Source organism: Aphelocoma coerulescens, chromosome 14 (assembly GCF_041296385.1).
Source record: "Aphelocoma coerulescens isolate FSJ_1873_10779 chromosome 14, UR_Acoe_1.0, whole genome shotgun sequence".
Taxonomy (NCBI): Eukaryota; Metazoa; Chordata; class Aves; order Passeriformes; family Corvidae; genus Aphelocoma; species Aphelocoma coerulescens.
The window spans coordinates 885,003-911,496 of record NC_091028.1 but is presented as its reverse complement, the minus strand read 5'-3'; the positions used below and the strand labels follow the sequence as shown (position 1 = coordinate 911,496).

The window sequence follows — 26,494 nt, the reverse complement described above, 5'->3', positions numbered from 1 at the left end:
TTCCTGAAAAGGAAGCAAGTAAATAAGGTGCTCTAAGTAACCTAAAAATCACAGCAAAAATAGAGAATCTGATTGCTTGATTTGTACTAAATGTTTTCATTACTTGTCAATTTTATTTCACCCTCAGTGCCAAACTTTCCCGTTCTTTATGTGAAACACAAATGTCACAGTAAAGTGGTTTTGTTTTCACACATTTGCAAAAGGAACCACATTTGCAAAGATCCTAAAATCTGGATGTCTATCTCATTTATTTTGTTGGAAATGGTTCCCACAAGCAGCAGAACCAGCAAACTGGGAAGGACAGTAGCTCACAAGAAGTGTGGTGAACTCCTCATCTAGTATAGCTGCAGCAGGGAGAAGATCTGCCTGTATTCTTTAAGGCTAAACACTGATAAGAGCAGCAGGCAGGCTGCAGCATCTCAATGTCAAGGGCACATATTCTGATTAGAAATGTGGTAAAAAATCCATTAACAGATAAATATAATTTGGATATGCATGCATAAGGAGCATGTAATGCAGAGAAAAGTGTGTGAGACAGAAAGCATCTCAACTCAAATATTCACTTAATTGCTTATGAACATGCACATTAAATATACATGGCGGTGTTTCCTAAAACTCTTTCAAACCCAGTTGCCTTGCTAGATCCAATTATGCAGCTCTTACCCTCTGATGGATCCAGAGATGAACAGAGCACTTAACAACAGAAGCAGAAGATGACACTGAAATGTCCAGGAAGATCACCTGTCAATGACTGCTTCTCTCTGCACAGGGTATTTTTGCTCAGGCTGACCCCATGTGGATTACTGCAGCCAGGTTTGGGATCCTTAGCATGAGACAGACATGGACCTATGGCAGTGGATCCAGAGGAGGCCACGAAGATGCTCCAAGGGTTGGAGCATCTCTGTAGCAGAGACAGGCTGGGACAGCTGGGGGTGTTCAGCCTGGAGAAGAGAAGGTTCTGGGGAAAACTTACTGTGGCTTTTCAGTACAAAAAGGGTGTTTGGTGCTTAACAAAAGACAGAGAGTGACTTTTTACATGGGCAGACAGCGATTGGACAAGGGGAATGGATTTAAGCTGGAAAAGGGAAGATTTAGATTAAATGCCAGGAAGAAAGTCTTTCCTGTGAGGGTGGGGAGGCCCTGGCACGCAGAGAAGCTGTGGCTGTCCCTGGATCCCTGGCAGTGTCCAAGGCCAGGCTGGATGGCACTTGGAGCAGCCTGGGACAGTGGAAGGTGTCCCTGCCCATGGCGGGGGTTGGAATGAGATGGTTTTAAAAGATTCTTTTCAACCCAAAACATTCCATGGTTCTGATTCCAGATAGGAGCCCATAGCTATGCCTGATATGAGGCCTACTACAATTAAAGCAGAGCTTTAACTGGCTCCAGCTGCCTCAGAATCCAAGAATCCAAGAGGCCAAACAATGCTCATATTCGACAACAAGTGTGAGAGTCTTCACATTTATCCTTATTTAAGCAGCTGTCCAAGAGGAATTCTGCCTAGTTCACTGGGAATGCTCTTCAACATTCCGTTCATAGACTGGCATAATTTCTAAGGAAGCCTCCAAAAGGTAACCAACAAAAGCAATTTACTGTCAATAGACCTAAACTGGTTAAAGATTTCACACGTAAAGTAGGATTCACTGCCTTACACTGACTAAATCTCCCATCAGGTTAAAGACAGGGACTGACAAATCCAAACAACACAAGTAGAAAGCCCTTATAATTCAGAAAAGTGAGCAACAAAAGGGTTTTACCACTCCTGAGAAGCTGTGCTACTCACATGTTTAATTCTAAGATATTACATACTACCAAAATGCTTGGAAGGAAATTTTAAATTAGAAGCAAACAAAACAAAAAAACCCAAAAAAACCCAACCCCAAACAGATTACTGTATTTAGCAATGTACAACTTAAACCTCAAAGGTCACTTGACTCTAATAGTCACACTCTAACTCCCTGTGGCATTAGAAACCAAAGCATCATCCAGCCTCGTGCTACAATGAAGACCACATGATGATTACAGAGGCTTCATATTTGCCTTGAACTGTAACAACTTCTTTTGTGTCAAGCTGATACAAGAAAAGGTGTTTATTAATAAATAATTTGTGTAAGACCTATAGGAATGACTTTATGAATCTCTTTCATGCTGATAAATACAGCTGAGCTCCTACAAAGAGCCCATTTGGGCGTGTGACTCATCACAGCTAAATCACTCCCTGTGAAACTTGGTGGGGTACACAGAAAAAGAGTGAAATATTTCCCTTCCCTGTTTGCAGTTCTGCACAAGCATGGGTGCTGTATTCTCAACACTCTGGCTGTTCTATTTTCCTTCTTCTCTCTTTTCCTGGCAGCAAATTCATCCTCCAGGACAAGCTGTAAAGAGGAGGATTATAAGTCCCAATATAGACTTGCTGGTGACCTAGAAAAAACAATGCAGATTTCTTCAAGTGCACTATCAGTGCACTAATAAAAAGGAAGAATGAGAATCAAGGGGTGTCTGAAAAAAACAACAAACTATCACAGAAATAAAAAAGTGACTATGAGAGTTCTTTTAAAATGCCAAAATTCTGTAGTTGGCTTGCAGCCAGCCTCAATCAAACAGGAAATCCAGCATACAGATCTGAAATGTAAGTTCAAAAAGTAACATTCTCCCAGCCCACCCCCACTACCACAGTCAATACTGTTCCAACCAAAAGTCTTCTGAGTGACTTCGTTATCTGTTTCCTTCCCCAGCGGAAAAGCCACCCCCCTCCCAGCTTGTTTTGCTGCAGATGGGAAACAACTAGAGATAAACAGCAGTTCTATGGGGAAAAAAAGCACTTCAAGTAATCTCATCAGGATTTTTTGTGAAGTTGTGGCCTCTGTGAACTCTTGAGACAATACACAATAAAATTATCTGAAATCGATTGATGTACTTAAATTAATTCAGGGAAATTGAGCCATACATCTCAAAGTCTTGTCATCGCTACAAAACAGAAAAGAAACTAAATCAGACGAAAATGTTCAATATTTTCATAAATAAATTTAAAGAAATATGTCCTTTCTACAGCCCTTTTCAACCTGTATTGTACACTGTGAGCTCAAGAAGCCTGATGGCAAGAGAGCAATTTTCTGGTTATTTTTAGTAGAGTTGTTTATGGGAAACAGTCTTGGAAGCCAACTGTCTTCCTCTAGGTATTTTATTGGAACACAAACTGAATTCAGACATTGCTACAAATATCTATCTAAAAAGTGAAAAGTCACCACAGTCAGCTCTGGAGACTATTCTTAAAACAAGGTTAATTTTTATAGAGATACTTCTAACTATTACATGGCACAAATATGTGAACTGCATGTTTTTGCCCAGACTAAATGTTCCACCCCAGTTCTTCTAAGGGCAAGGAAAACATATGTAGCACATTGGAACACTGCTTCAAGAATTCCAAGTCTGATTAAGCTGTTACAGACAAAATCTATCCAAGCAAACTGGGGGGTTTTCACACATCATCATCTCACAAAAGCAGCATTCATCAAAATTTAGAACTCACCATCCTATGCAAACTCAGCCTTTTTGGATCATTATGATTTTTTCACCCTTTACCCTGGAGTTCCTACATTTACAATTCCCATATCGAGCCATGCTACTATGAAATAAGAATGCTGGAAAATAACGTTCTCAGTGACATTTCTATTCTGGAGTTCTCTGACTCCTGCAGAACTGTAAAACTAATTGTATGAACTCTACAGTAACATGCTTCCACCTCTGTTGCCTCTGTCATGTGTTTGTCTGTTCTTAAATGTCAGTTCCTGTCTAATCTGTAGCAAAGGATCCTAAACAGAACGTACATTTTCACTCAAGAGCTCTGGCAACTGGCTCCTGCAATCTGTCAATTTGGGGAGCTCTCAAACCCAGTTCCTCTACCCCACTCAGCCACTGGCACAGAACTGGGAAAGGAAATAAAGCTTCTTGCATGACTGGCTGATCATCTGAGCAGGGTTCAGGCAAAGGGCTTGTGAAGGAAAATCGACATTCTAGCAAAAATAGCTTTATTTTGGGACCTGTAAAGAAGCCTTAGTGGCTTCTCCTGGTGGATAATGGCTCCATCAGAAAGAACATGGAGATGTTAAGCCATTTAGGACAGTAATTGGCCATAAGTAATACAAAAGCAAGAAAGACAAAGCTAAGTAATTTCATTAAAAGCCGGGTATTTGGAAAAACTTTTAAATATTGAAAATATTCCTACAGTAGAAATTAAGCTGCAAGACACAACATAGCATCAGGGTTACTCTGTGTAACTGGTATTCCTGAATCCATGTCCCTCTGCCAAGAGAGCCTCAAAAAAATACTGCAAGATAGTGTGATGTGGGCTGTTGTTAATATCTATAACTGTCCCTTAGAGGTACCTGTGAGTGGTCACTGGTCCAAACAGCTTCTGCTCAAAGTTCTTCCTGCTTAAGGTTTTACGATTTTCTTCACACTTTTAAAAGAAAATTAACACTTTATGGATTCCCTGTGAAAGTGTGTATGAATTGGAAATGAGTTCTGAAAGGACAACTGAAAAGGAAAACTGATTACACAAAGTCTTCTCATGTGCTGGACTAAGTAAGATGGGTCTCTTGATTTGTATCAATACTCTCCTTCCTGCCAGTTTTAAACCACAAGGAGATGAAGCGGGTCAACTCAGTTGCAGGAGGTGCAAGCATCTCCTTTCCTCTCAACTTCCTACTTTCATAAGAAAATGGCTATCTACCATCCTTTGAACAGTGGACTGCAAACAGTATCAGTGTCTATCATCCTTGTAAGACCTACATGAAGATGTAGACATCCAAATTCTTTATAAGCATATCACAACTAGCATGCTCTGCTCCCAATGCTCTGAAATACAAAATAAACACACGAAGTTGTATCATCCTGGTTCCACAGATGGGGAACCAAGCCACCTGAGAGGAAAGCTTAAAAAACCTGATGTCTCTCACAAAACAGAACCTCACCTCCCCCTCTCTTCTCTACCATGTGCCTCAGGACAAACTGAACTTGAAGACTGACACTGGAAATGAGGGGAAAGTATTTTATTTGCACCAGCAAACCATTACTGTATGGATCAGTGATTTCTGCAACTCAGTGTGCTCCACGTGGCCACATTCCCTCCAAATGCAACTTGTTCGTTTATAACTCACCTGAACCATAAAATAACTACCAGACTTACTGACAAAACCAAGGAGTACTGTATCCCTACAACTGGGTCAACAACCTAAAACCCATCCAAGGTATATCAGGTTTTTTTCATATCAGAGTGGGAAAAGAGCAGTAAAGAGCTACTCCTCCCATAAGAACCTATTTCCTCCTTATTTGTCCTCAGGCAGAGAAATGCCTCGCTCCAAACCCTCTCTCAACAAGCCAGCTGTGACACAGTGCTACCTCAGGAGAAGGTGCAGCAAGCAACTGAGTTGCAAACCACCTTCTAGGTAGACACAGGAGAGCCAAGGATGCCAGACATTCATTCATTCATTCATTCATTCATTCATTCATTCATTCATTCATTCAGTATTTATATTATGAGGAAGGGGATTCAGCCTTCATTTTACTGACTCTGAGAATAGTACAAGTGTCACACCTTTAAGTAATGATTGATTGTTTTCCTCCTACTTGTATTTCATTTCCCTTCTCTGTGGTTTTTATCTGTTTGTAACTTGTTTCTTTTCCAACTTCACTGTATTACTAGTACTCTTTTAAGAAATAAACTTGATACAATGCACACTCAGAATGTGCTCTTTCATGGAACATCAAGGACCAGGGCCAGGGGTCACACCATTGCCACGTATCCATGGGGACAGTGTTGGCAGGCACAGGCACTGTGGCTAGCAGAGAAAACACAATGCAGCCCCTGGGACTTGCTCTTGACTTCTCCTTGCCCATGAACTTACGGAGATGGTGTCCAGATATGTTCTGGCATTTCATGGATATTTGTTTATTCCAGTCTTCCTTCATGAAGGGGTCCTTTTGGCAATGACATTCCTTTGTTATGGTGGTGGTTAAGGAAGTGTATGTATAGGAGAACAAAAAGAAAATCTTTTTTTGGTTAGTGAGACCTATTTGTCCCTTTGTGTTTGTTTCAATCTAATTACATCCATGAATTTCTTATTTTATAAAAAGCTGAAAAGTAGGTTTTTTTTGACAATAGGTACAGGAAGAGAGACTAGGCTGGAGCCCCTCTGCTCTGAAGCCAGGCTGGGAGAGCTGGGGATGTTCAGCCTGGAGAAGAGGAGGCTCTGAGAACTTAGAGCCCAAAGGGCCTAAAGGGGCTCCAAGAGAGCTGAAGAGGAACTGTGGACAAGAACTTGGAGTGATAGGACAATGGGGAATGGTTTCCCACAGCCAGAGGGCAGGGATAGATGGAATACTGGAAAGAAATTGTTCCCTGTGAGGGTGGGAAGGCCCTGGCACAGGGTGCCCAGAGAAGCTATGGCTGCCCCTGGATCCCTGGCAGTGTCCAAGGCCAGGTTGGATGGGGCTTGGAGCAGCCTGGGATAGTAGAAGGTGTCCCTGCCCATGGCAGGGGCTGGAATGCAACGAGCTTTAAGGTTCCTTCCAGCCCGAATGTCTTGGGGTGACTTTATGATGTGTATCCCATATCGCTGCCCCATGCCCAGGAATTAATTTTGTGCCTTTCTATGCCTTTAAACTGAGCCTGAGAGGGGGGAGGAAAAACTGAGCAAAACTTCTTCAAAGCAGTTTGCAGCTTGTTCAAGGTCACACATAGACAGAGACAGCTCTCTGTGTTCAGCTGTGGCAGGAGAGCGAGAACAGAGGGAAGCAACCGGCTTGCTTTCTTTCCAGCCAGTTTTCGGCCAGTTTTTCAGCTCCTTTTCCTCCAGAGAGTTGAACTTTTGTTTTCCTGGGACTTAAGGGGTTTTTTTGCCTTTTCTCTACTGGACTGTTTCAACATCAGAATGCATTGGGAGGACTTCCCACCGAGGCCTTGGCCCTGGATGGGGGCCCACCACCCTGTCCCAGCTCCCAGGAGGGGGAGAGAGAAACTACGGAAGGACTCTGAAATTTTCCCAGGTTTTCTCTCTACAGCGAGAGGTTTCATTATTTAGCATTAGTAATTTTTTTCCCTGTGTATTTGTTAAATAAATAGGTTTTATCTCTCACTTTCCTTTGAGGAAAAAGTTTCTTTTTTCCCGAACCTGGTGAGGGAGGGGTGGTTTGTAACCTGCCTTCTCTCAGGGGATATACTTCTAAATTTGGCCAAACCGGCACACCGAACCATCCTGGGATTGCATGGTTCTGTGATAATAAAATAAACAGAGGGCAGAAAAGTAATCATGTGGTTATCAATGCATTCTTGAGGGAAAGGGCAGTGTCAGTAATATAAAAAAGGAGGTATAAAGGGATACAGATTTCCCCTTGATCTAACATGGATCTCCTGCATGACTAGAACAGACACCCCACCTCACTCCTGAAATAACATTACTATTCATCAGTAATGTAACCACCAAAGAGAACGTGACAATTTTTTTTTTCTAGTTTTTTTGCAAATCACGTTGTGCCACCTGAATGGAAATGCTGGACAAATGCAGCATTATTACTCTAATATTACTTACCTTCTAGGGAACTTAGTGCTGTGCTTAACGTTATGAGGACAATAGAAACGTTGCCTTCAGTAGCTTCTGGAGACATGACATTACTTCTGCCTCATAACATCTTCTTCCAGCAAGAACAAGTAGGACCACAAAGTTCCATTTATTTCACCTTCCCTTTTTTTTAAGTTTCTGTACATTGCTTTTTATTCTTTCTCTAAGATATTTGGCTATTCATCATCTTCGCAGTTTACATAGCAGCCTGCCTTAATAAACATTTTAAAATTTCAGAATAAGTGTACATACTGTGAATAAAAGAGTTTTTTTAGTAATTATCATTATTATTATCATTAATACAGCTGTTTTCTTTTTTGGCAATGGGAGTAAGAAAGAGGACATCTGTGTACGTGATTCAAATGCATGGGGGTAAAAACCCAACACGAAATACAGCTCAGTGGATGTAAGAAATTTAAATCAGAGTGAACAGATTTAAACCTAACACGGAGCCTTTGTTTAAGGCACTCTCTTTGCACATATAATGAGGCCCAAATATGCCTTCAAGAACACATCCAGCATATCATAATAGGGATGGAAAGGCTCTACAGACTTATGAACAGTGAGTCTGTAAATGTTGAGATGCCTATGGCATTTTGCCACTACAGAAACTCAAGAGAAGAACTCATTAACTCTGCCATTCTTCTTGCAGGTTTTGTTCTGGTTATTGGACTGGTGACATTCTACCGTATCGGACCATACACCAACCTCTCATGGTCCTGCTACCTGAACATTGGAGCCTGCCTTTTGGCCACGCTGGCAGCTGCCATTCTAATCTGGAACATCCTCCACAGGCGTGAGGACTGCATGGCGCCCCGGGTGATCGTCATCAGCCGCACCCTGACGGCTCGCTTTCGCCGGGGCTTGGAAAATGACTATGTTGAGTCACCATGCTGAAAGAGCACACTTGAAAGGGGAAAGATCTCCAAAGAGATCTGCATTGGAGTTGTTTTCTATAAATATATGCTATAACTTAAAACTAAGGGTTGAAAGACATCACAATGCTCACTTGTGTGGGCAGAGGCCCTCAATTATTATTTGGATGGGCTCCATCTATATACATATGTATAAAACACATAATTTTATATATATATATATATATGTATTCTATTCTATTCTATTCTATTCTATTCTATTCTATTCTATTCTATTCTATTCTATTCTATTGCCCTCTCGTTCTGCTGTACAGCACAGAATTGTCAGGTTTGCTGCATGGCAGCAGGGTCAGCTGGAAAAGATACCAAGTGTGTGCAATGAGAATACAGGAAAGAGGGAACCAAACACATTTTCTCTGCCTGCATCAAGTTCTCCTGCTCCCTAAAAATAAACCAAAAAGCTATAGGAGACCAGTGACAATAGCTTGGAAGTTAACAGGCAATCTGAGAAAGCAGAAAACTCACTGTAGATTAAGTGATGGGTTTAACAGCTGTCTAAATTTCATGACTTTCTAGTCCTTCTATTCACCTCTCTACAAGGAACGGATTCCCATCAGCTGTAACACCTGCTCCCAGCCCCAGAAGAGACCAGAGAGTAAAAAGCAAAAGCAACTCTAATTATTCTTATGTAAAGAAAGGGATTGCAGAAGAATTAAGTTGCATTTTTTTCAGACATTTCTTTGGTATTCTGAGACACAGGTTTGGTAATGTCCTATGCATAAACAGACATTAAAAATGAGAAGGGTACGCAGCTAGAACAGGCCACACATGCTGCTGAAAAATCTGTTTCAGTGTTACATTGAGGGCAGATGTCCACAAGAGGGTACCTGAACTCCCTAATAATCAGAGATATGATTAACTTACATTGTTGGGAACTATTATTAGAAAGAGATATTCCAGCCCAAATTGGTTTCTTTTGTCTCCAGCTAGTTACATTTGCTGTGACGTTAGAGTGCTATGGCAGAACACCAGCTCTGCCCAGCAATGCTCAGAGCCACATAACACAGGGAATATTGGAGAATAGAGCTGCCACTCAAGCATCCAGACTGGAAAATAAGACAAATATACAGGACTTCAGGATTTTGAGATTTAAAAACAACCTACCTGATAACTTAATACGGTAATGAAGTGAAAAATTAATACCTTTAGAATTAGGTATAATGTTTATAAGCCTTACCCTGAGAAGCACATGGCCTCACAAAAGTCATATGCACATAATTTTCAGAAAGAAAAACAACACATCAAAAACCATTATGCAGGAATACATGGGATACAGGAACCTGAGGCAATGACAGGTGTGTAAGCACTCTCAAGATGCTGCTCTGAGCAAATTAGTGATAGCTTTGAGGGACCATGAGCTGTGAATGTTACAAATTCCTTAGGACTGTTGTGTTACTCCCAGCTGAGTACATTGCTTTGCTTCTTTGTCACTATTTCCACACTTTGTTAAAATGTGATCATCAAGCTGGCTCTTGAGTTCTGTTCTGCACTCAGTTTGGATGTGATAAGAAACTCAACCCCAACTGCTGCTTGGCACCACGTTCCAAATGAGCAACACTCCACAGAGACTGATGCTCTAGAACAACTGCAGTGCTCTAGACTGTCAGGGGAAATACCATAAAGCTGACAAAGAGTTTCTTCTAGCAGTAGGCTTGTAAAAACAAACTAAGATTAGCATTCATCTGCCTGCATTAATTTCTGGGGAAAAAAAAAAGAATTCCAGAAATAATATGCTATGATTAAATGCAAGGGTTTTTTAAACAAAATATTAGAGTATTTAAGAGACGTTATATTATTTCCTCTAATATTGCAATATCCATATTATAATAATGTACATGTGAATTTAAAAATCAGCTATGTGGTCGGTAAATCTGTAACACTCGGTATTGCTGTGATTATTTTAGATGTATAAATAAAATTGTGAATGTGCATTTTCTTCTAGTGACAACATTTTTGCATTTCAGACACAGGATAAGGTTACTGTTTATCAGTAATTCTTTCTCCTTTAGTAAAAAAGAATCCATAATGTTTACAGACAAAGAATGAGCAGAGAATGCACTAAAATGTCTGTGAGACAAAGATGTTTCATCTGGTTAAAAATGAAAGGGAGAATGAAATCAGAGAGGGAAAAGGTAAGGAGAATCTAGGAGGATCTACACTTCACACAAACTTTTAACAAAAATAAAGTGCACCCATGAAAAAATACATACAAATAGTCCTGATACCTTTTTATCAGCTTGATTGATTTGAAGGCCTCATCCATGTCTCCAGCAGTCAGATAGTAGCTGAAGTTCAGCATGGCATCCAGGGTGGTCTTATCACAGTCTCCCAATCCAATGAAATCTCTCATGGGTCTCCTGGCAACCATCTGAGAGACTGTTCCTGAGCCAGATTCTGATGCTCCCTTCTCAGCTTCTCCCAGCTAAAAGGAGAAGGTTGTCATATAGGTATCAAGCAGGTTGAAACTTACTCCTCTGTACATGTAATTAATTACATTATTCCTATCACAGCCCAAGTTTTTTATATCTGCAGGACCATGATCAATAGCGACAATAGTTGCAAAGTTTCAGAACTTCCTAGAAAATGCCACAAAACATGGAATGGCATAGAAGAGATTAGCATATTGCAGTGAACAATCACAGCATGTCAGTGATCACTGGAGACTGGTATCATACCACAGAAAGGCAACCTCCTTTTATTACAGTCATTATTATTTTATATATATATATATATATATATATATACACACATACATATGTATATATGTATGTATGTATATTAGTAATACTACTACTATAATAGCAACTATTAAGTTCCCAGATTTCTGAAGATTTCAGGTAAGCATTCCTCCAAGTTTAGTCTCTTCTCAAATATTAGTCTGCTGTTCTGAAAGTTAACTATACAGACCAAATTCTTTTATCCTTGCCTTCATGAAAATCTTATGAATACTGGAGCTCAGGTTCAAATCCTTCCCCTTACAACTGTCAGTTCTAAAGCTTCAGGGATACTTTCACCATTCACTGAAAGGCAGCTCAAAGCAATTCAATCATTATGCAGAAAAACAATAAAGTCTCAATCCTCAATGTCAAATGATCTGTCTGGAGTGTAACAAGGCTTGGCTTCCCAAGCCAAGCACAGGGCAAGATCACCTGAGGCATGAAGGATGCCAAAGTCCATGTACACTCTACCCCAATCGTATAGTTACATATGATAACTAAATTTTAAGGTATACAGAAGCCAATAAAAAGTAGTATTATATTATAATACAATGGAAGTCCTGGGTACAATAAAAGACAGAAGTCAAAAGCGCAAATGTGTCTGACTAGAACCTGAGGAATTTCTGGCACCAGGACAGTAAAGACATTATAGTGAATAAGGAGAAACCCTGGAATGAAACTTGGTCAACAGCTTGTTGCATCAACTTGATTTGCTGTATTTAAAGCAGGCTCTGCTCTTATACTAAATTAGGTTTCCCAAATGAATACAAGTGATGTAAAAAGTGACTTAGTCACAAAGAGACAACCACCGACCAAGAAAATGGAAACAAGATAGAGGAGCAGAGGATGAAGGAAGAGGACCAAAGCAATGCAGATACTTACAGGTTTATAGACACATCCCCTCCGAAAACACAACTAAATGGCAGCAATAATCCATAGAGAGTCAAAAAAAAACCAAACCAAAACAAACAAACAAAAAAAACACAAACACAGTATCAAAGTAAAATAGCATGAGATATGATGGAAAACTGTTAAAAAGAAAGATTGGAAAATGCAGCATATCACATTTGACCTTTCAATTTAAGGGAAAAAGAAAAGTAAAACACAGTACAACTCTAAAAGCTCAGTCTTCACAGACTGACAGCAGGCAGTGCTTTGAAGGGGATGAATTGCAAAGTGCTGCTCTGAATCGGAACATAATGAGTAGATACATTCTCCTTGTCTAATAGTGTTCCCAAACTACATGAGGATTAGAAGTCTCATTAATATTAACTTCTTGTAGATTTTACAAAACTAAATACCTTAGTATAATAAATGGGCTGTGTTACACTCCCCCTACAAGACAGGAACAGATAAAATCATCATCCCAAGAGGCAGCAGGAAACTCAGGTCAGAGCTTCACCAGAAAACAATTCGTAGGTGAAAGGCTGCAGCTTGCCCAGTGTGCATGGAATTATGCAGGGTATTACTTACCTGACATGCAAACAATTTTGGATTGAAATTCAAGTTTTAGAAGTTAGAGCCTGCATTCCTGGCATTTGCAGCACACAGACATTTGTTGATAGTGCAAGATGACTATTCTTGCTCTCTTACATATTCTTGGAGATCAAGCTCCATTCCAGCAAGGAAGTGGGATGCTTCTGTCAAGCCAGTACAAAATGTCCTCTCTTATGGCCTACATAAAGCTCACACACACACCCCTCTTGTACTTGCAACAGGCAGTGACTAGAGAAAGCAGAATTTTTTTCACATCCCTCTTTCAGTTGCATTACCTGGTAATTCCCATTTCTCCTACCCTAGTACGTCGCATTCAGTTTGCAATACCCATAAAAAGTTGTCTCATTACAAACTCCACAATTCTGCAAGTTCATCTGCATCAGAATTATCTTTATGTCATTTCTATGGGATGCATCCCCTGCCATTGGTGTTGCTCTACCTACCCCAGACTCAATTCGGTTTAATTTGACCCCTATACAGTGGGAAGTCTAATTTCTGGGAAGGGAAGGAATTCTTAGAGATTACCTCACCTTTTTTGCAAAGTAATAATGTGGCACCTCTACGCCCAAAAGAACCTGGTATGATGAAGGCAATGGAAAGCTGTCCTGCAGCAAAAGGCCATGTTCTTCAGTGCTGAAGAACGATATAATCCAAACATCCATCTGGAAAAGGAAGCAAACCATTGTTTTGTTTTTATGCTGCAATATCCTTCTTTCTTTTTGTTTTTATTTTCCATATTCATTTGGCAGAAGCTTCTCTTGACAATAGTATGACCTATACATTCAAACACACAGCTGCTGGAGAGGGCAGAGCTGCACACTTCCTCCCTACAGTGAGCACCCAGCTCCTTGCTCTGCATTCCAGACTGGTCCTCCTGCACAGGGACCTCCACCTCTGCCTCAGCAAGCACCTTCACCCACCATAAAGAGAAAAGCCTCATGCCAGATTGCTGCTCTAGGCATCTCTCTGACAGATCTGGCTCAGGGCAAAGAAACAGAATCACAAAATAAGAGAATCACTGAATGGTTTGAGTTGGTAGGGACCTTAAAAACTATCTATTTCCAACACCCTGCCAGGGCAGGGACACCTTCCACTAGACCAGGTTGCTCCAAGCCCTGTCCAACCTGACCTTGAACATTTCCAGGGATGGGGCAGCCACAACTGTTTTCAACTTTTTTTTAAAAAACGTTATATTATTCCCATTGTAAGTTCATCAGCTCACTGATTGCTTTGAGTTCCCAGGAAATATATAATACATTCAAAAATAGTTCCTCTAACAGTTTAATTATTGACCTGACTCAAGTTAAAATAACATTTATTTCCAGCAGAAGTTAATCAGACTTCTCATTTCCTAAAGCATGAGCAGACAGTAAAAAGTTCTGTTGAATAAGGGGCAAAAAGGAAGTTGCATTCCTTTTGTATCTTTTTTTCAACTTTATTTAGAAGCCAAATATTTTTAAGTTTTTTACATGAGGAGTACTAGGTTGAATTGTTCTTCTCTTTGCTAGAAGACCCCAGCCAAGCCTTTTGAGACATCACTATCCCACTTCTCCTTTCTACTTTGATTTTCTCACAGTTTATCTAAGGTCATTTTAACCAACAAAAGACACAAAGAGCTTTCTATCTCTAATTTTATGAGGTTTAGTTAAAATAAGGCACAAATCCAAAAATTTGAGATTAACATGGATGTTTCAAATCAATGGAATGTTTATGCAAGATAGGCAGTTCTGTACAGACAAAGTGGTAAGGAGCACTACAAGCACAAAAGCAGGGGAAGAGGGGAAGAATTGTTGCTGTGATGAAAGAAATCTTTGGTTAGATCATTTCTGATCAATAAAAATTAACTCTTTTTTCTAATGTAAAAAAGACCATAACAGATAATTTGGGAAGTCACATAAAAATGTGCAATGTCTCTCCAGAAAAGCAGAAGACGGGAAGGGCTGGGTGGAAGAGCATATTTCTCTGTTCACCTTAACAGTAGCGTCCCTGTTACTCTATCAAGTTAATTTTTGCTGCTATAAGTGGACTCAAGATATAAAATCAGCAATTTTTAAAATTACAAACTTCTAGATTATCAATCCACCCAATAATGTCACCTGAAAAATTGTAGTCCAGATACAAGCTTGCATTAGGGTCATCTCCAAAATTCTATCACAGCTAAAGAAATCCCCTCATTTTCTTCTTCACTGTATGCAAGCTGGGCCCAAACCAGAGAGCTGCCATAGAGGGACTGCCTGACAGATGCCAAACACAGGGCTCACTGCTCATTTTTGCACATTTTTGTACTACCCACTCCTACATCCTTCATGAAGGACGAAGAATTTATTACTTGGACAGGGAGAACTCCATGTAAAACAAGATAAAACAAATAAAAAAGACCATACTGTGCCCTCAGTCTGGTTTTTCTTTTGGTCTGGAGGTTGGAGGCCTGTTTCAGGAATTGCTTCACATACAAAAAGTCTTGGTTCACTCTGGTCCCAGAAATGGCAAGCAGGGATGTGACTGTGCAATTCTGGATACTCCACTACAGACCTACCAAGAGACAAGAAAAAGTGTAGAAAGGGAGACAAAGTAATTCCAGCCCATTCAGTGCATGAGTGTAAATAAAGCTCTGGCCAAGGGATCATTCTCAGGTGATACTCAGTTATTTATACTCTGCATTAAAATATTAACCAGATACATTTTCCTGACTCCTAGCATTTTACACATGGCAACGACACTTTTAGTTTGGTCTGTTACACTGACAGTGGTGACAGGACACAAAGCACTTCGGTAGAAAAAGAGTTGGTACTGCCTATAAAAATAGGCACCCAAAATCTGCCTCCCCTGAGATTGCAGGTTCCACAGCAACACTTGAAGATCCTTCAAACAAGGTACCTCAGTGTCTGCTGCTGTAACACAGGGGCTACCTCAGCTCTGTCTTTAAACCATGGGTTTGTTAAGATTGGAAGAGCCCTCTAAAATCACCAAGTCCAGCCATGCACCCAGCACCACCACCATGTTCTCCATTAAACCATGTCCCAAAGTGCCACATCCACACATTTTTTGAACACTTCCCAGGATGGTGATTCCACCACTGCCATGGCCAGCCTGTTCCAACGCCTGACAACTCTCCCTGAAGAAATTTTTTCCAATACCCAACCTAAACCTTCCCTGGCACAACTTGAGGCCATTTCCTCTCATTCTATTGATTATTACCTGGGAGAAGAGACCAACCACCACCTGGCTACTGCATGTCAAGAATTCAGAGGCACCATGGAACAGCACATTAAGCACAAGGACTTTCCCTGCAGCCTTGGGAAAGCCAGTCTCTGACAGCAGTTTAAATAATAACATCTTATTGCCTCCTTTGGGCATTTCAATACTATTCCAGTGCCGGCCATGTCAAGACTCCAGACATACAGAATCACACTATTTTAGCAATGGCTTAGTATTCCTTCTTCTGAAAAAATGTCAAATCATTTAAAAGAGAAACCAAAGACACCATTAAAGTATTTTCTCAGTTGCTGTCACCACTGAAGGGTGGACTTTGTGGGGAGGATTGGAGTAGGGCTAAAGGGCAAATTGAAAGAGACATTCAAAGAGGTGCAGAAACACCCTAAGTCCTCTCCCTGCCATGGAATTCAAAATCAATAAACTGCAAACTGAAAAACAGAATTTGTGTAAAAAACCTGGGAGAGTTTAGGTTTTGCCTCAGGAAGAGGGAAGGAGAAGCAGAAGAGGTGTAGATTATTACCATTTTCTGCTGAGTTTACTCACTCTGATTTGAAGATCCTTTGAAAGGAAGCACAGATAAATGGATTATTCACACAGACACTAACACTCAAACAGTGAAACAACATTCCTGGCTTGGGTCGGCCTCTGTTGGGCTACACAAGATACTGCACTAGGAAACAACTTCCTCATTTACTCTTGACTACACTGCTGCATAACTAACCAGGATGTAAGACTCCAAATTTGCATTGGCCTTAGTTTTTGATAAGCTGGGTAGTTTCTTCTGGTTTCCAATTGCAAGGAGAGTAATTCCTTTTTTTTTTTTGTTTGTAATACCCATAAAAGATAGCAGCTAAAAAAGCAATCCACCTGTTCCAATGATGGTTTTTCTTCAGAAAAATACAGTCAGAAAAATTATTGTAAAACCACATGGGAATTTGTACCCTAATATTCCACCATATTTTCACAAGCATTCCTACTTCACAGCATTGTGCAGCTAGGATTTCTAATTAACTTCCCACAGAACAGTCTGCATGAACAGAAAGGTGTCAGTTCTAAATAGACATCTCATGAGATTTTACCCACACAAACTCAACTTTTATTATGCTTAAAAAATACATTTTTTCCTACAAGGACCTTCAGAATGTCCTCTTTTCAGTTCCTATTATGTAAACTCTTCAAGGAAGGGGAGCTTTCCAAGATTTTTCTTTATTTAAAGGAGTGGATCCTGATTCCAGTCATGTAATATCTCTGTATAAAAGCCCCTACACCAAATCATCCTCTCCTCAGGGATCTCTTTAGCTAGATGTGGCTTCCAAATTGCTAATAACTCTCCCTGCATTTCTCTTCTATGAATTTGTCCAATATCTCCATGATATCTTCCATATCTTCATCTTCTCTACTTCCTTTGCAAGGAGTTCTTTGGCTCAGCTGCATGATGGCTGAAGAGCCACCTCCTGCTTATTTTGAGCTTGCTTTCTGGGACCTTCATTTGACACTCCCTAGCTCGTGCTATTGGAATAGACAGGGATGCAACTTGATGGACATACAATTCACCAGTGTTAATTAGTTATTTAGAAAGAATTAAATTCATACAAGCTCCTTCACAAGGCAGAGGAATGTCAGAATCAAAGTGTGCTTGTCTCCACAGGGCAGATTTCCATCTTAAATCCACCATTAATGCTTCTTGAAGTAAAAGCTCCTTACTTGCCAATGCCTTGTCCAGCAGAAAGGTTCTCTCTACCATCTCCCTGTTCAGCCTTGAAATCAAAGAGCGTAACTTTGTCCATTTCAACATCATAGAAACAGATCTTGGAATCGATTTTCCCATCTGCCTACAAGAAAGGAAAACAAAGGTTGTTGGAGCATGCAGTCAAGAGGAACAATAGATATGTTTATCCCATCTGCTTCATGCTCTGAGCTTTCTTTGCTGGTAATCACACAAGGTCATTCTTACTAAGAAATACCAGAAAATTCCTGGCTGTTTTTCTATTCCAACAAGTCAGCCTTGGATTTCTTTGAAATGTTACAAAGCAGCTTTTGTAACTAAAACATTCCTTCCTTTTCTGTATTGTTCCCAACACAGTACAAAGCATTAAGAGACCTTAATTCCGGAACATGACACTTCATGACATGACTCAATACACTGCCCAGACCAGGTAGGTTTATTTCTGAGAAGTAAATCTTGCGTCCTCAGTAATCTTGAACCACACCAGTCTATGAACCGATGGACAAGTCCCAGACAGTGAGTGAAGAGCTGTGCCTCACCCTGCTGACAAGGATGCTGACTTTGCTGCCATTAGCATTGCACTTCACAGATGCAATGTCTCCGCAGCCAGGGAGCAGCTTGGATAAATTCTTGCTGTTGCAGTGCACTTTTGCCTCTCTGTGAGAAGGAATAAACTTCAATTATATGGTGGTAAGAAACTGGCAATATGCATCAAACAAAACATTTAGCAAATTATGGGTAAGACTTTTAAAAGCAAACTATTTTGACTGCATGACACCACTGCCCCAGACTCCCGTTTCCTCTCCAGAGGAAACTGCCACTGCCTTTCTTTCAGGAATACGTTAATGGACACTCTTTCCTCAATGAATCAGCAAGAATAAACTTCAATGCTTCTACAGGATTCCAAAAACATGGCTATCCAGCAAGAACATCTGACCAGAATTCTGAATTCAGAGGCCTGCTTTTCCTACAGAAGTAAGTTGAACAGTACCATGAATGTTGAATAGAGCCCATCACAAAAAAGTTCTGTGTATGGAAAGCATACTGTGGAGCAGGAGTAAAGAAATGTCATTGGCGGGCTGTATTTATGTATTTTATTATCTCAAAAAATCTTATTGCTGGTATAGATACAAACCCAGTAATAAGTCAGCAATAAAGAGGACAAATCTCATGAAACAAAAGAATGCAGAAAAAAGAAGTGACAGTAATTTGAAGTGACAGCAATTTAGACCTATAATACAATCTCATGAAAAAAAAATCTTTGAGTCTATAAAAATAACATTTGTCCTAAGCCAACTATGGTGCCCTGAAATTAAAGAGTGTCATAATTTGAGAAGGGGTATTTTCAGTACCAAACACAAAAATTTATCAGAGCATTTATCAGAGTGAAGCTATTTTTTCTCACTATCAAACATCATAATCCAATATTTACGCTAGTTACAACCTGCCCAAATCTAATAACCTTCAAACTGTGTCCCAGGTGGAATGTGTGTCATCCCAACCCAGGTAGTTTCCAGTGGGCAACTAACTAGACTTTAGCATTCCTCTGGTGACAGCACACAAAGAAGAACAGAATCTGTTTCACTCTTCAGGTTTTCCAGCTTTTCAAAATTACATTTGTCATTAGCAGTTAAATTTTCAAAAGGAACATCATGTCACTATCTTTTTCATGTTTGTCAGTATGGGAGTACAGCAAAGTTTGAAAGAAGTCAGGTAAACTTCTTTCTTAACCTAAACAGGAGGAAGAACAGAGTCTCCACAGTTCTAGGTTCACTTTCTCCATGGATTCACTGAAACTAGTTTGCTGATTTATGAGGAGATATAAGACCTAGTTTTCTTTATTTCAACTCTTTTGAGATTCGAGTCTTGTTCAAGTTATCAGAAGAAACGTGGGACACCCTTGACCTTCCATAAATTCTCCACACACTTTTAAATGCACTTAAATATCCCTCAAGGTATTCTCTTTTTAAAATCATCATCATCATCATGGTGATGACCATCAATCCATGACTTGCCTAATTATTCCATTGTTCCTCCCTTGCTTTGGAAATAAACCATCAGTTCACACAGGCTGCATGTATTGCCTCAAGTCAAAGGGATTGTTACATTTCATCAAATCAAAACCAGCTAAATATTCTCCACAAAATACATGCTTAACTATAAACAGATTATTTTAAAAGCCTTATTAATACCTGCGTGAGAGATCAAAGATTTTCAAGTGAGCGAGATCAGTTCCCACAGCCAGGAAATTCCCACAGACATCCAGGAGGCAAGGATTCCCCTCTGCTTCAGAGAACACCAGCAGCTGCTTAACTGTGCCCTGGGAAGAAATGTGTAACACTAGGTTTGTGTGGCCACAGCCTCACTGAAAGGGACTTATTTGGTCACCAAGTTGAGTCATGAACTGCTGAACTTCTGTGTTAGATGAATCACTCTGAGCAAATTGGAGAAATATGCACACACAAATGTAATCTGGGTTTCAGGTATACCTATAACCTCAAAAAAAGTCTAAATTTAAAGGCATCCTTCTGCAATAATTTTCTCTTTAGTAACACAGCCTTCACCAAGTGAGACATAGAAATATCAAGTCCCTGAAGGTTCCTAAATACATAGCTGTAAAAACAAATACATTATATTTATGTGATGAATCACACCCATTCTAAAATATAATATTTGCTTCCTAAATAAAATGATGTATTATAGAACTCTGACAATTAGATTTCTTGTTTTGGTTCTCACAAACCAGCAGAGGCTACAAAGGTTCACACAAAATGTGCAAGTGGTATTTTTCATTACCTTGAAAGAATATTCAATATTATCATCTTCCTGAAAGTAATATATGCATTTCAACCTGAATGCAATTTAGATTGTCTTAAAAGTCTGTAAATACTTATTAGTTACACTGCAGTAGTGCTCAGAGTGGCAGACTTTTTAAAGAACACAAAATGTCAAAGATCTTTCTGCTGAAATACTGAAAATATTTCTTGAGTATTGTATTATGACAAGGTAGAGTTAATAGACTTAGAAAGATCATGAACTTAACTTCTAAGCTCTAACACCAATCTTTGAAAACAATAAGGCCTATTTGTCCCTTCATGGTTTGCTCAGTCCTTACCTGCCAGGTGCGGACCTGGATCTGATATGGCTCCACTGTGTACAGATTTTCTCCATGAACAGACAGAACTGGAGAGTCACAAAGGAAAGAGCCTGGAACAATCACAACAAAGCAATCATTACAATAAATATGTCCTGTAAAAAGAAAAGAAGTAACTTAAAGCACTTGCTGGGGTTTTAGGAGTTCCGCTTCTGTTTTCTTTTTCTCTTAAAGGATTTTCCCCATATATGCTGTCAGGGGGAAAAATTACTGGGTGCTTAAGAAAAACAAAAGACCTGGCCACAGAGGAAGGGGTCCATCTGGCTACTCTTTTTCACCTGGGCTTGTGGGCTGTGAGTTCCCAGCGTTTGTACGGAGAGGGAGGCTGGAAGGAATTCGTCAGCACTGGAGACTTCTGCTTTTCCAGCTGCCTTCCTTCTACCAGAGAGATCCCGGGATCCCAAGCCCACCTTCCCTGCCCCGCTGGGAGCCAGGCTGCGGCCGCCCTGCCCCTGCCGTTGCTTCGAGCCTTCGCTGCTCTGTAGCCCCGCTCACCCTGCCTGCCGAGACCTCCGGGGTGTTCCCACTGCAGCTCCGGAGTCCGATACATCTCATCTGCCACCCGGGATTTGTGCTCGTCCCTGCTGCTCCCAAGGGTCCAGCCAGACACCGGGATCACCTGCCATGGGGGTTTGTGAAGCCTTTGTTCCATCCTTCCCTGGGATCCCAGGGCACCGGTGCCACGTGCTCCCCAAGCTCGCTCCGGAGCGCCCCCTGCAGCCGCGGGGGAACCATCGCACCTGCCCTGCTCACCGGGAGCCGCCAGCGCCCCTGCCGGCTGCGAGCGGAACTGCACCCAAGGGGAAAGGGCCTGACAGCCGAGAAGGCTGGGACTGGGTTTGTGATTGTTTGCTGTTACTGCCAGAGTTATTGCTGTTTGTTTGACTGGTTATACACATATAGATATATATTAGTAAAGAACTGTTATTCCTGTTCCTCATATCTTTGCCTGAAAGCCCCTTAATTTCAAAATTATAATAATTCGGAGGGAAGGGGGTTGCAATTTTTTTTCTTCCATGTCAAGGGAGACTCCTGCCTTCCTTGGCAGACACCTGTCTGTCAAACCAAGACAGTACTCAATTTCCACTATCTTGCACCAAATCCCTTTTTCCATCTTTTTCCATCTGTCAGTCACTATTGAATCCTGAACGAATGTCAGTCACTATTGCTCCTCGGTGTTTCAGCCTTCTTCCATTCTGCCACTACATTTAAAAGCTGGAGTTGGTACACTATGTCCATGGAAACAAGTGAGAGAGGAAGGGCAAAGAGTTGATATGGGGAGCGAAAGAAAGAAAAAAAACCAGTGCAGTGTGAGGTTCTGTAAGAGAATTTACTTTTCCCTTCATTGAACTGCTACTGAAGAGGGATAACAGAATCTCTGTCAGAACCGTGGCTCTGCAATAACTTCAGAAGTGATGTAGATTGTTGGGACCTTGGTGGTAATAAAGGAATGATTCAGCTTGGAAAAGTTATAAAATATGTCAGTAAATACAGACAAGCAGGAAACACTTAATGGTTCTTAAAAGACAAATCTCAAGATTTAGAATGGGATTGATGGAATTCTGCATCACTTATTTCTCAAGGCAGAAATATCAAGGGAGAATTAATCATTTAAAAAGATAATTTACTCTACTTGGCACTATATATAGCAATTTATGGGACAACTTCTCCTGAGAGCTGGGACAAAAAGCCTCCTTCCCAGTTCCTATGTAAGTGCTATGTAACCTTGATTACACTTTCTCTCAAGCGAAGTGGAAAAGCCTTCAATAGCCATGTCTTATCTGTAAAGGCAACAGGAGCCACAGCTACAAAAGCAGGAAAAAATTGCTCTTCTTGATCAACATCAATGGTGTACTTATAAAAACATAAAAAGAAGTAGTTCTAGCCTCATATCATGTTTTGTGCAAGGCTCTGTATAATGTAATTTTGCTACATCAGATAGAAGTTTTTCTCAAGCCCTGAGGGTTTTTTCCAGTCTAGAAGAAGATGTCCCTGCTCATGGCAGGGGGGTTGGAACAAGACACTCTTTAAAGTCCCTTCCAACCCAAACTATTCTGTGATTCTATGATTACAGTGCATCAGCTACCATGAATGAACATATAATTTTGGAAGAAAATAAGCATTCCAACTCTGACCAGTAAGTCCTACCTGCACTTCTGAAGGTATCTCCTGAGCACTCAAAGACAGCCACTTGCTTCCCATTCCAGAATACTACAGCATCCTAAAACAAACAAAACACCAAATAAATATATACATTCAGTTCCTTTTAGAAACATACAGGAGTTCATGCAATAATACAGCAAGAATTCCCCTACAATAGCCACCAGTTACTAGTTCCTCTGGACATTGGGTTTGAAGGCTTTTAGCAGTCCAGAAGTTCTCTGGGTTCTGGTGAGCACCCTAGAGAATTCCTGAGTCCCTGCTCTATCTTAAAAAAACCAGCTTCACTACAGCACCTTTGCTACTGTCACAATACTTTCATAGCTTTCACACTAAGCTGAATACTAAAAAAAAGGCTTCTCTTAAAGACTTAGGAAGTTTGGTCTCTATAAACCTAACTAGGCAACTGATTCGGCAAATAAACAAAAAATAAAAAACAAACCAATTAACCTTAGTAGCAAAGACTCCATTAGCATTCATATCAACACGAAGGCTGTGAGTGGTTCCTGCGCTGAAGGTCGTCACATTGAAGAGGTTGGGAGACACCTGTACCACGGCCACCTGCTGATGAAAATGTGCCAACATGGCCTGCTCACTGAGGATCACCACAGAGCTGATGTTGTTCACTGCCAGCAGGTTTTTTCGGGACCCCCACTGTACACAATGGGAAAAGAAAATCCACACAATTTCTTGAACTGTCACAGCAATGTCCCAAGGGGAAAGACTGAATAAATATTTTTATAAATACACAAAGTCCTACTGTCTAAATACAAACTACAGGGAATGACTGGGAAACATTACAGATTCAAACTGTTATGCTGGTTACCTGGTGTCCTGGTTTAAAAGACATGTGTCTGCCAAGGAAGGTGGGAACCTTCCTGGAATGGAAAGATGGCCCCCTCCCTCCAATTGTTATAACTTCAAAAATACAGGGCTTCCAGGCAAAAATATGAGAAAAGGAATAACAGTTCTTTACTAGTAAAATATATATATATAAAACAGAACAAACAAAAAACAACAGCCAAGAAAAAACCGTACGTTTTCCCAGCTGTTAAGCAATTTCCACTTTGGTGTAGTTATGCCTACAAGTGAGGCAGAGGGGCTGCTCTGATGCGAGCCCTGAGACTCCCCAGGGGTTAATGGTGGCCTCAGGAAGACAACAAAGGGGAAGCAATTCCTTTGAGAAAACCTAACCCACAACAGTATCCACCCCAAATTTTTTTTTCCATACATGCTACATTGAACTTAGACTTTTAAACTATAGACATACATACATTATCCTAATTATGTATGTATATTCATGCAGATATGGATACAGGCACAATGTCATAAACAGTTCACCCCAAAATAAGGTCCCATTGAGGTAATCATGTTTCTCCATCTTTTCTGCACCACCCACCAAGTGCAACTATATCCTTGAGCAAAGACAACCCAACAAACGGGTTTGTCTTTGCTCGAGGCAGAATTAACCCAAACAGTCTTTCCTAGCATACCTCTCATATACACCACGGGAACTTTATCCCCGTCTGTTGTATGCAGGGGTTTGGACTGGGCAGGGCCATCTTGGTTAGTGGAACCTCTGTTGTTAACTAACTGTTTAGCCTTTGTTAAACGCTAATCCCACTGCTTGAAGGTCCTACTTCCCATTGCCTTCAATGTTGTCTTTAATAGTCCATTGCACTGCTCAACCTTCCCAGTCACTGGTGCATGGTAAAGGATATGGTACACCCGCTCAGTGCCATGTTCCCTCGCACAGGTGTTTATAAGGCCGTTCTTGAAATGAGTCCCATTGTCAGACTCAATTCTCTTGGGGATACCATGCCTCCAAAGGACTTGTTTTTCAAGGCCCAGGATGGTGTTCCGGGCAGTAGCATGAGGCACAGGGTAGGTCTCCAGCCATCCTGTGGTGGCTTCTACCATCGTGAGCACATGGCGCTTGCCTTGGCGGGTTTCAGGCAGTGTGATGTAATCAATCTGCCAGGCCTCCCCATACTTGTATTTGGACCATCGCCCACCATACCACAGGGGCTTCACCCGCTTGGCCTGCTTGATAGCAGCGCATGTTTCACAATCATGGATCACCTGGGAGATACTGTCCATGGTTAGATCCACCCCTCGGTCTCGTGCCCACTTATAAGTGGCATCTCTGCCCTGATGGCGTGAGGCGTCATGGGCCCATCAAGCTAGGAACAACTCTCCCTTGTGTTGCCAGTCCAAATCTATCTCTGACACCTCTGACTCTGCAGCCTGATCTACCCGTTCCTTGTTTCGGTGTTCCTCATTAGCCCTACTCCTGGGGACATGGGCATCCACATGACAGACTTTCACAGTCAGTCTCTCTACTCAAGTGGCAATGTCTTGCCATTCTTCAGCAGCCCAGACAGGTTTTCCTCTACACTGCCAATTGGCCTTTTTCCACCTTTTCAGCCACCCCCACAGAGCATTTGCCACCATCCAACTGTAGAGGTAAGTCTTTGGCCACTTCTCTCATTCAGCAGTGTTCAAGGCCAACTGGACAGCTTTGAGTTGTGCAAACTGGCTCGATCCACGTTCTTCTTTGTAGCTTCTGTAACTTGTCGTTTTCCTCTACACTGCCAATTGGCCTTTTTCCACCTTTTCAGCCACCCCCACAGAGCATTTGCCACCATCCAACTGTAGAGGTAAGTCTTTGGCCACTTCTCTCATTCAGCAGTGTTCAAGGCCAACTGGACAGCTTTGAGTTGTGCAAACTGGCTCGATCCACGTTCTTCTTTGTAGCTTCTGTAACTTGTCGTGTGGGGCTCCATACAGCTGCTTTCCACTTTCAGTTCATCCCTACAGTGAGACAGGAACCATCAGTGAAAAGAGCATAGTGCATTTCTTATGTTGGCAGTTGGATGTATGGTGGAGCTACCTCAGCACATGTCCCCTGCTCCTGCTCATCTTCATCAGTGAGACCAAAGCTTTTACCTTCAGGCCAATTCGTAGCTATTTCCAAATCCCTGGGTGATTTGACTTTCCAGTACAGGTGCGCTGTGTAATCAAGGCAATCCACTTACTCCATGTGGTGTCGGTGGTGTGATGGGTAGAGAGAACCTTTCCTTTGAACATCTACCCTAGCACCAGTAGTCAGAGTGCCAGGAGATGTTGTGCCTCTGTGCCAGTCACCTCAGAGGTGGCCTGAACTCCTTCATAGGCTACCAGAATCTCCTCTCTTGGGGTGTAGTTGGCTTCAGACCCTCTGTAGCTTTGGCTCCAGAACCCCAGTGGTTGGTTCTGAATCTCACCAGCCAGAGGCTCCAGGACAGACCATGGCTCCCGGCTGCAGAGTAGAGTACGTTCTTCACCTCTGGTCCTGTCCTGACTGGGCCAAGGGCTACCGCATGAGCAGTCCCCAGCTTGATTTGGGTGAAGGCTTGCTGCTATTCAGGGCCCCAGTGGAAATCGTTCTTCTTGCGGGTAACCAGGTAGAGAGGGCTCACGATCTGGCTGTA

General features: G+C 41.3%; 2 protein-coding genes across 3 annotated transcripts in view; one reads left to right on the top strand and one right to left on the bottom strand.

Annotated features, from left to right (window-relative positions):
• Positions 1-10,482, top strand: part of TMEM204 (transmembrane protein 204) — a 29,075-nt gene extending 18,593 nt beyond the window's left edge. The window contains exon 3 of the mRNA XM_069030112.1: positions 8,269-10,482. Within this exon, the coding sequence (XP_068886213.1) occupies positions 8,269-8,513 (245 nt within the window). The 3' untranslated portion in view covers positions 8,514-10,482. The remainder of the gene's footprint in view (positions 1-8,268) is intronic.
• The window catches only part of IFT140 (intraflagellar transport 140), a 114,757-nt gene that overhangs the window by 34,731 nt on the left and 53,532 nt on the right, over positions 1-26,494 (bottom strand). The window contains exons 10-18 of one of the 2 annotated variants that reach the window (XM_069030107.1): positions 23,472-23,675; positions 23,010-23,082; positions 20,823-20,914; positions 19,900-20,027; positions 18,247-18,364; positions 17,686-17,813; positions 15,150-15,297; positions 13,296-13,427; positions 10,777-10,973 (exon numbers count right to left, since the gene is read on the bottom strand). In XM_069030107.1, coding sequence (XP_068886208.1) covers positions 10,777-10,973; positions 13,296-13,427; positions 15,150-15,297; positions 17,686-17,813; positions 18,247-18,364; positions 19,900-20,027; positions 20,823-20,914; positions 23,010-23,082; positions 23,472-23,675 — 1,220 coding nt within the window. The remainder of the gene's footprint in view (positions 1-10,776; positions 10,974-13,295; positions 13,428-15,149; positions 15,298-17,685; positions 17,814-18,246; positions 18,365-19,899; positions 20,028-20,822; positions 20,915-23,009; positions 23,083-23,471; positions 23,676-26,494) is intronic. The other variant, XM_069030108.1, reaches the window with a different exon arrangement.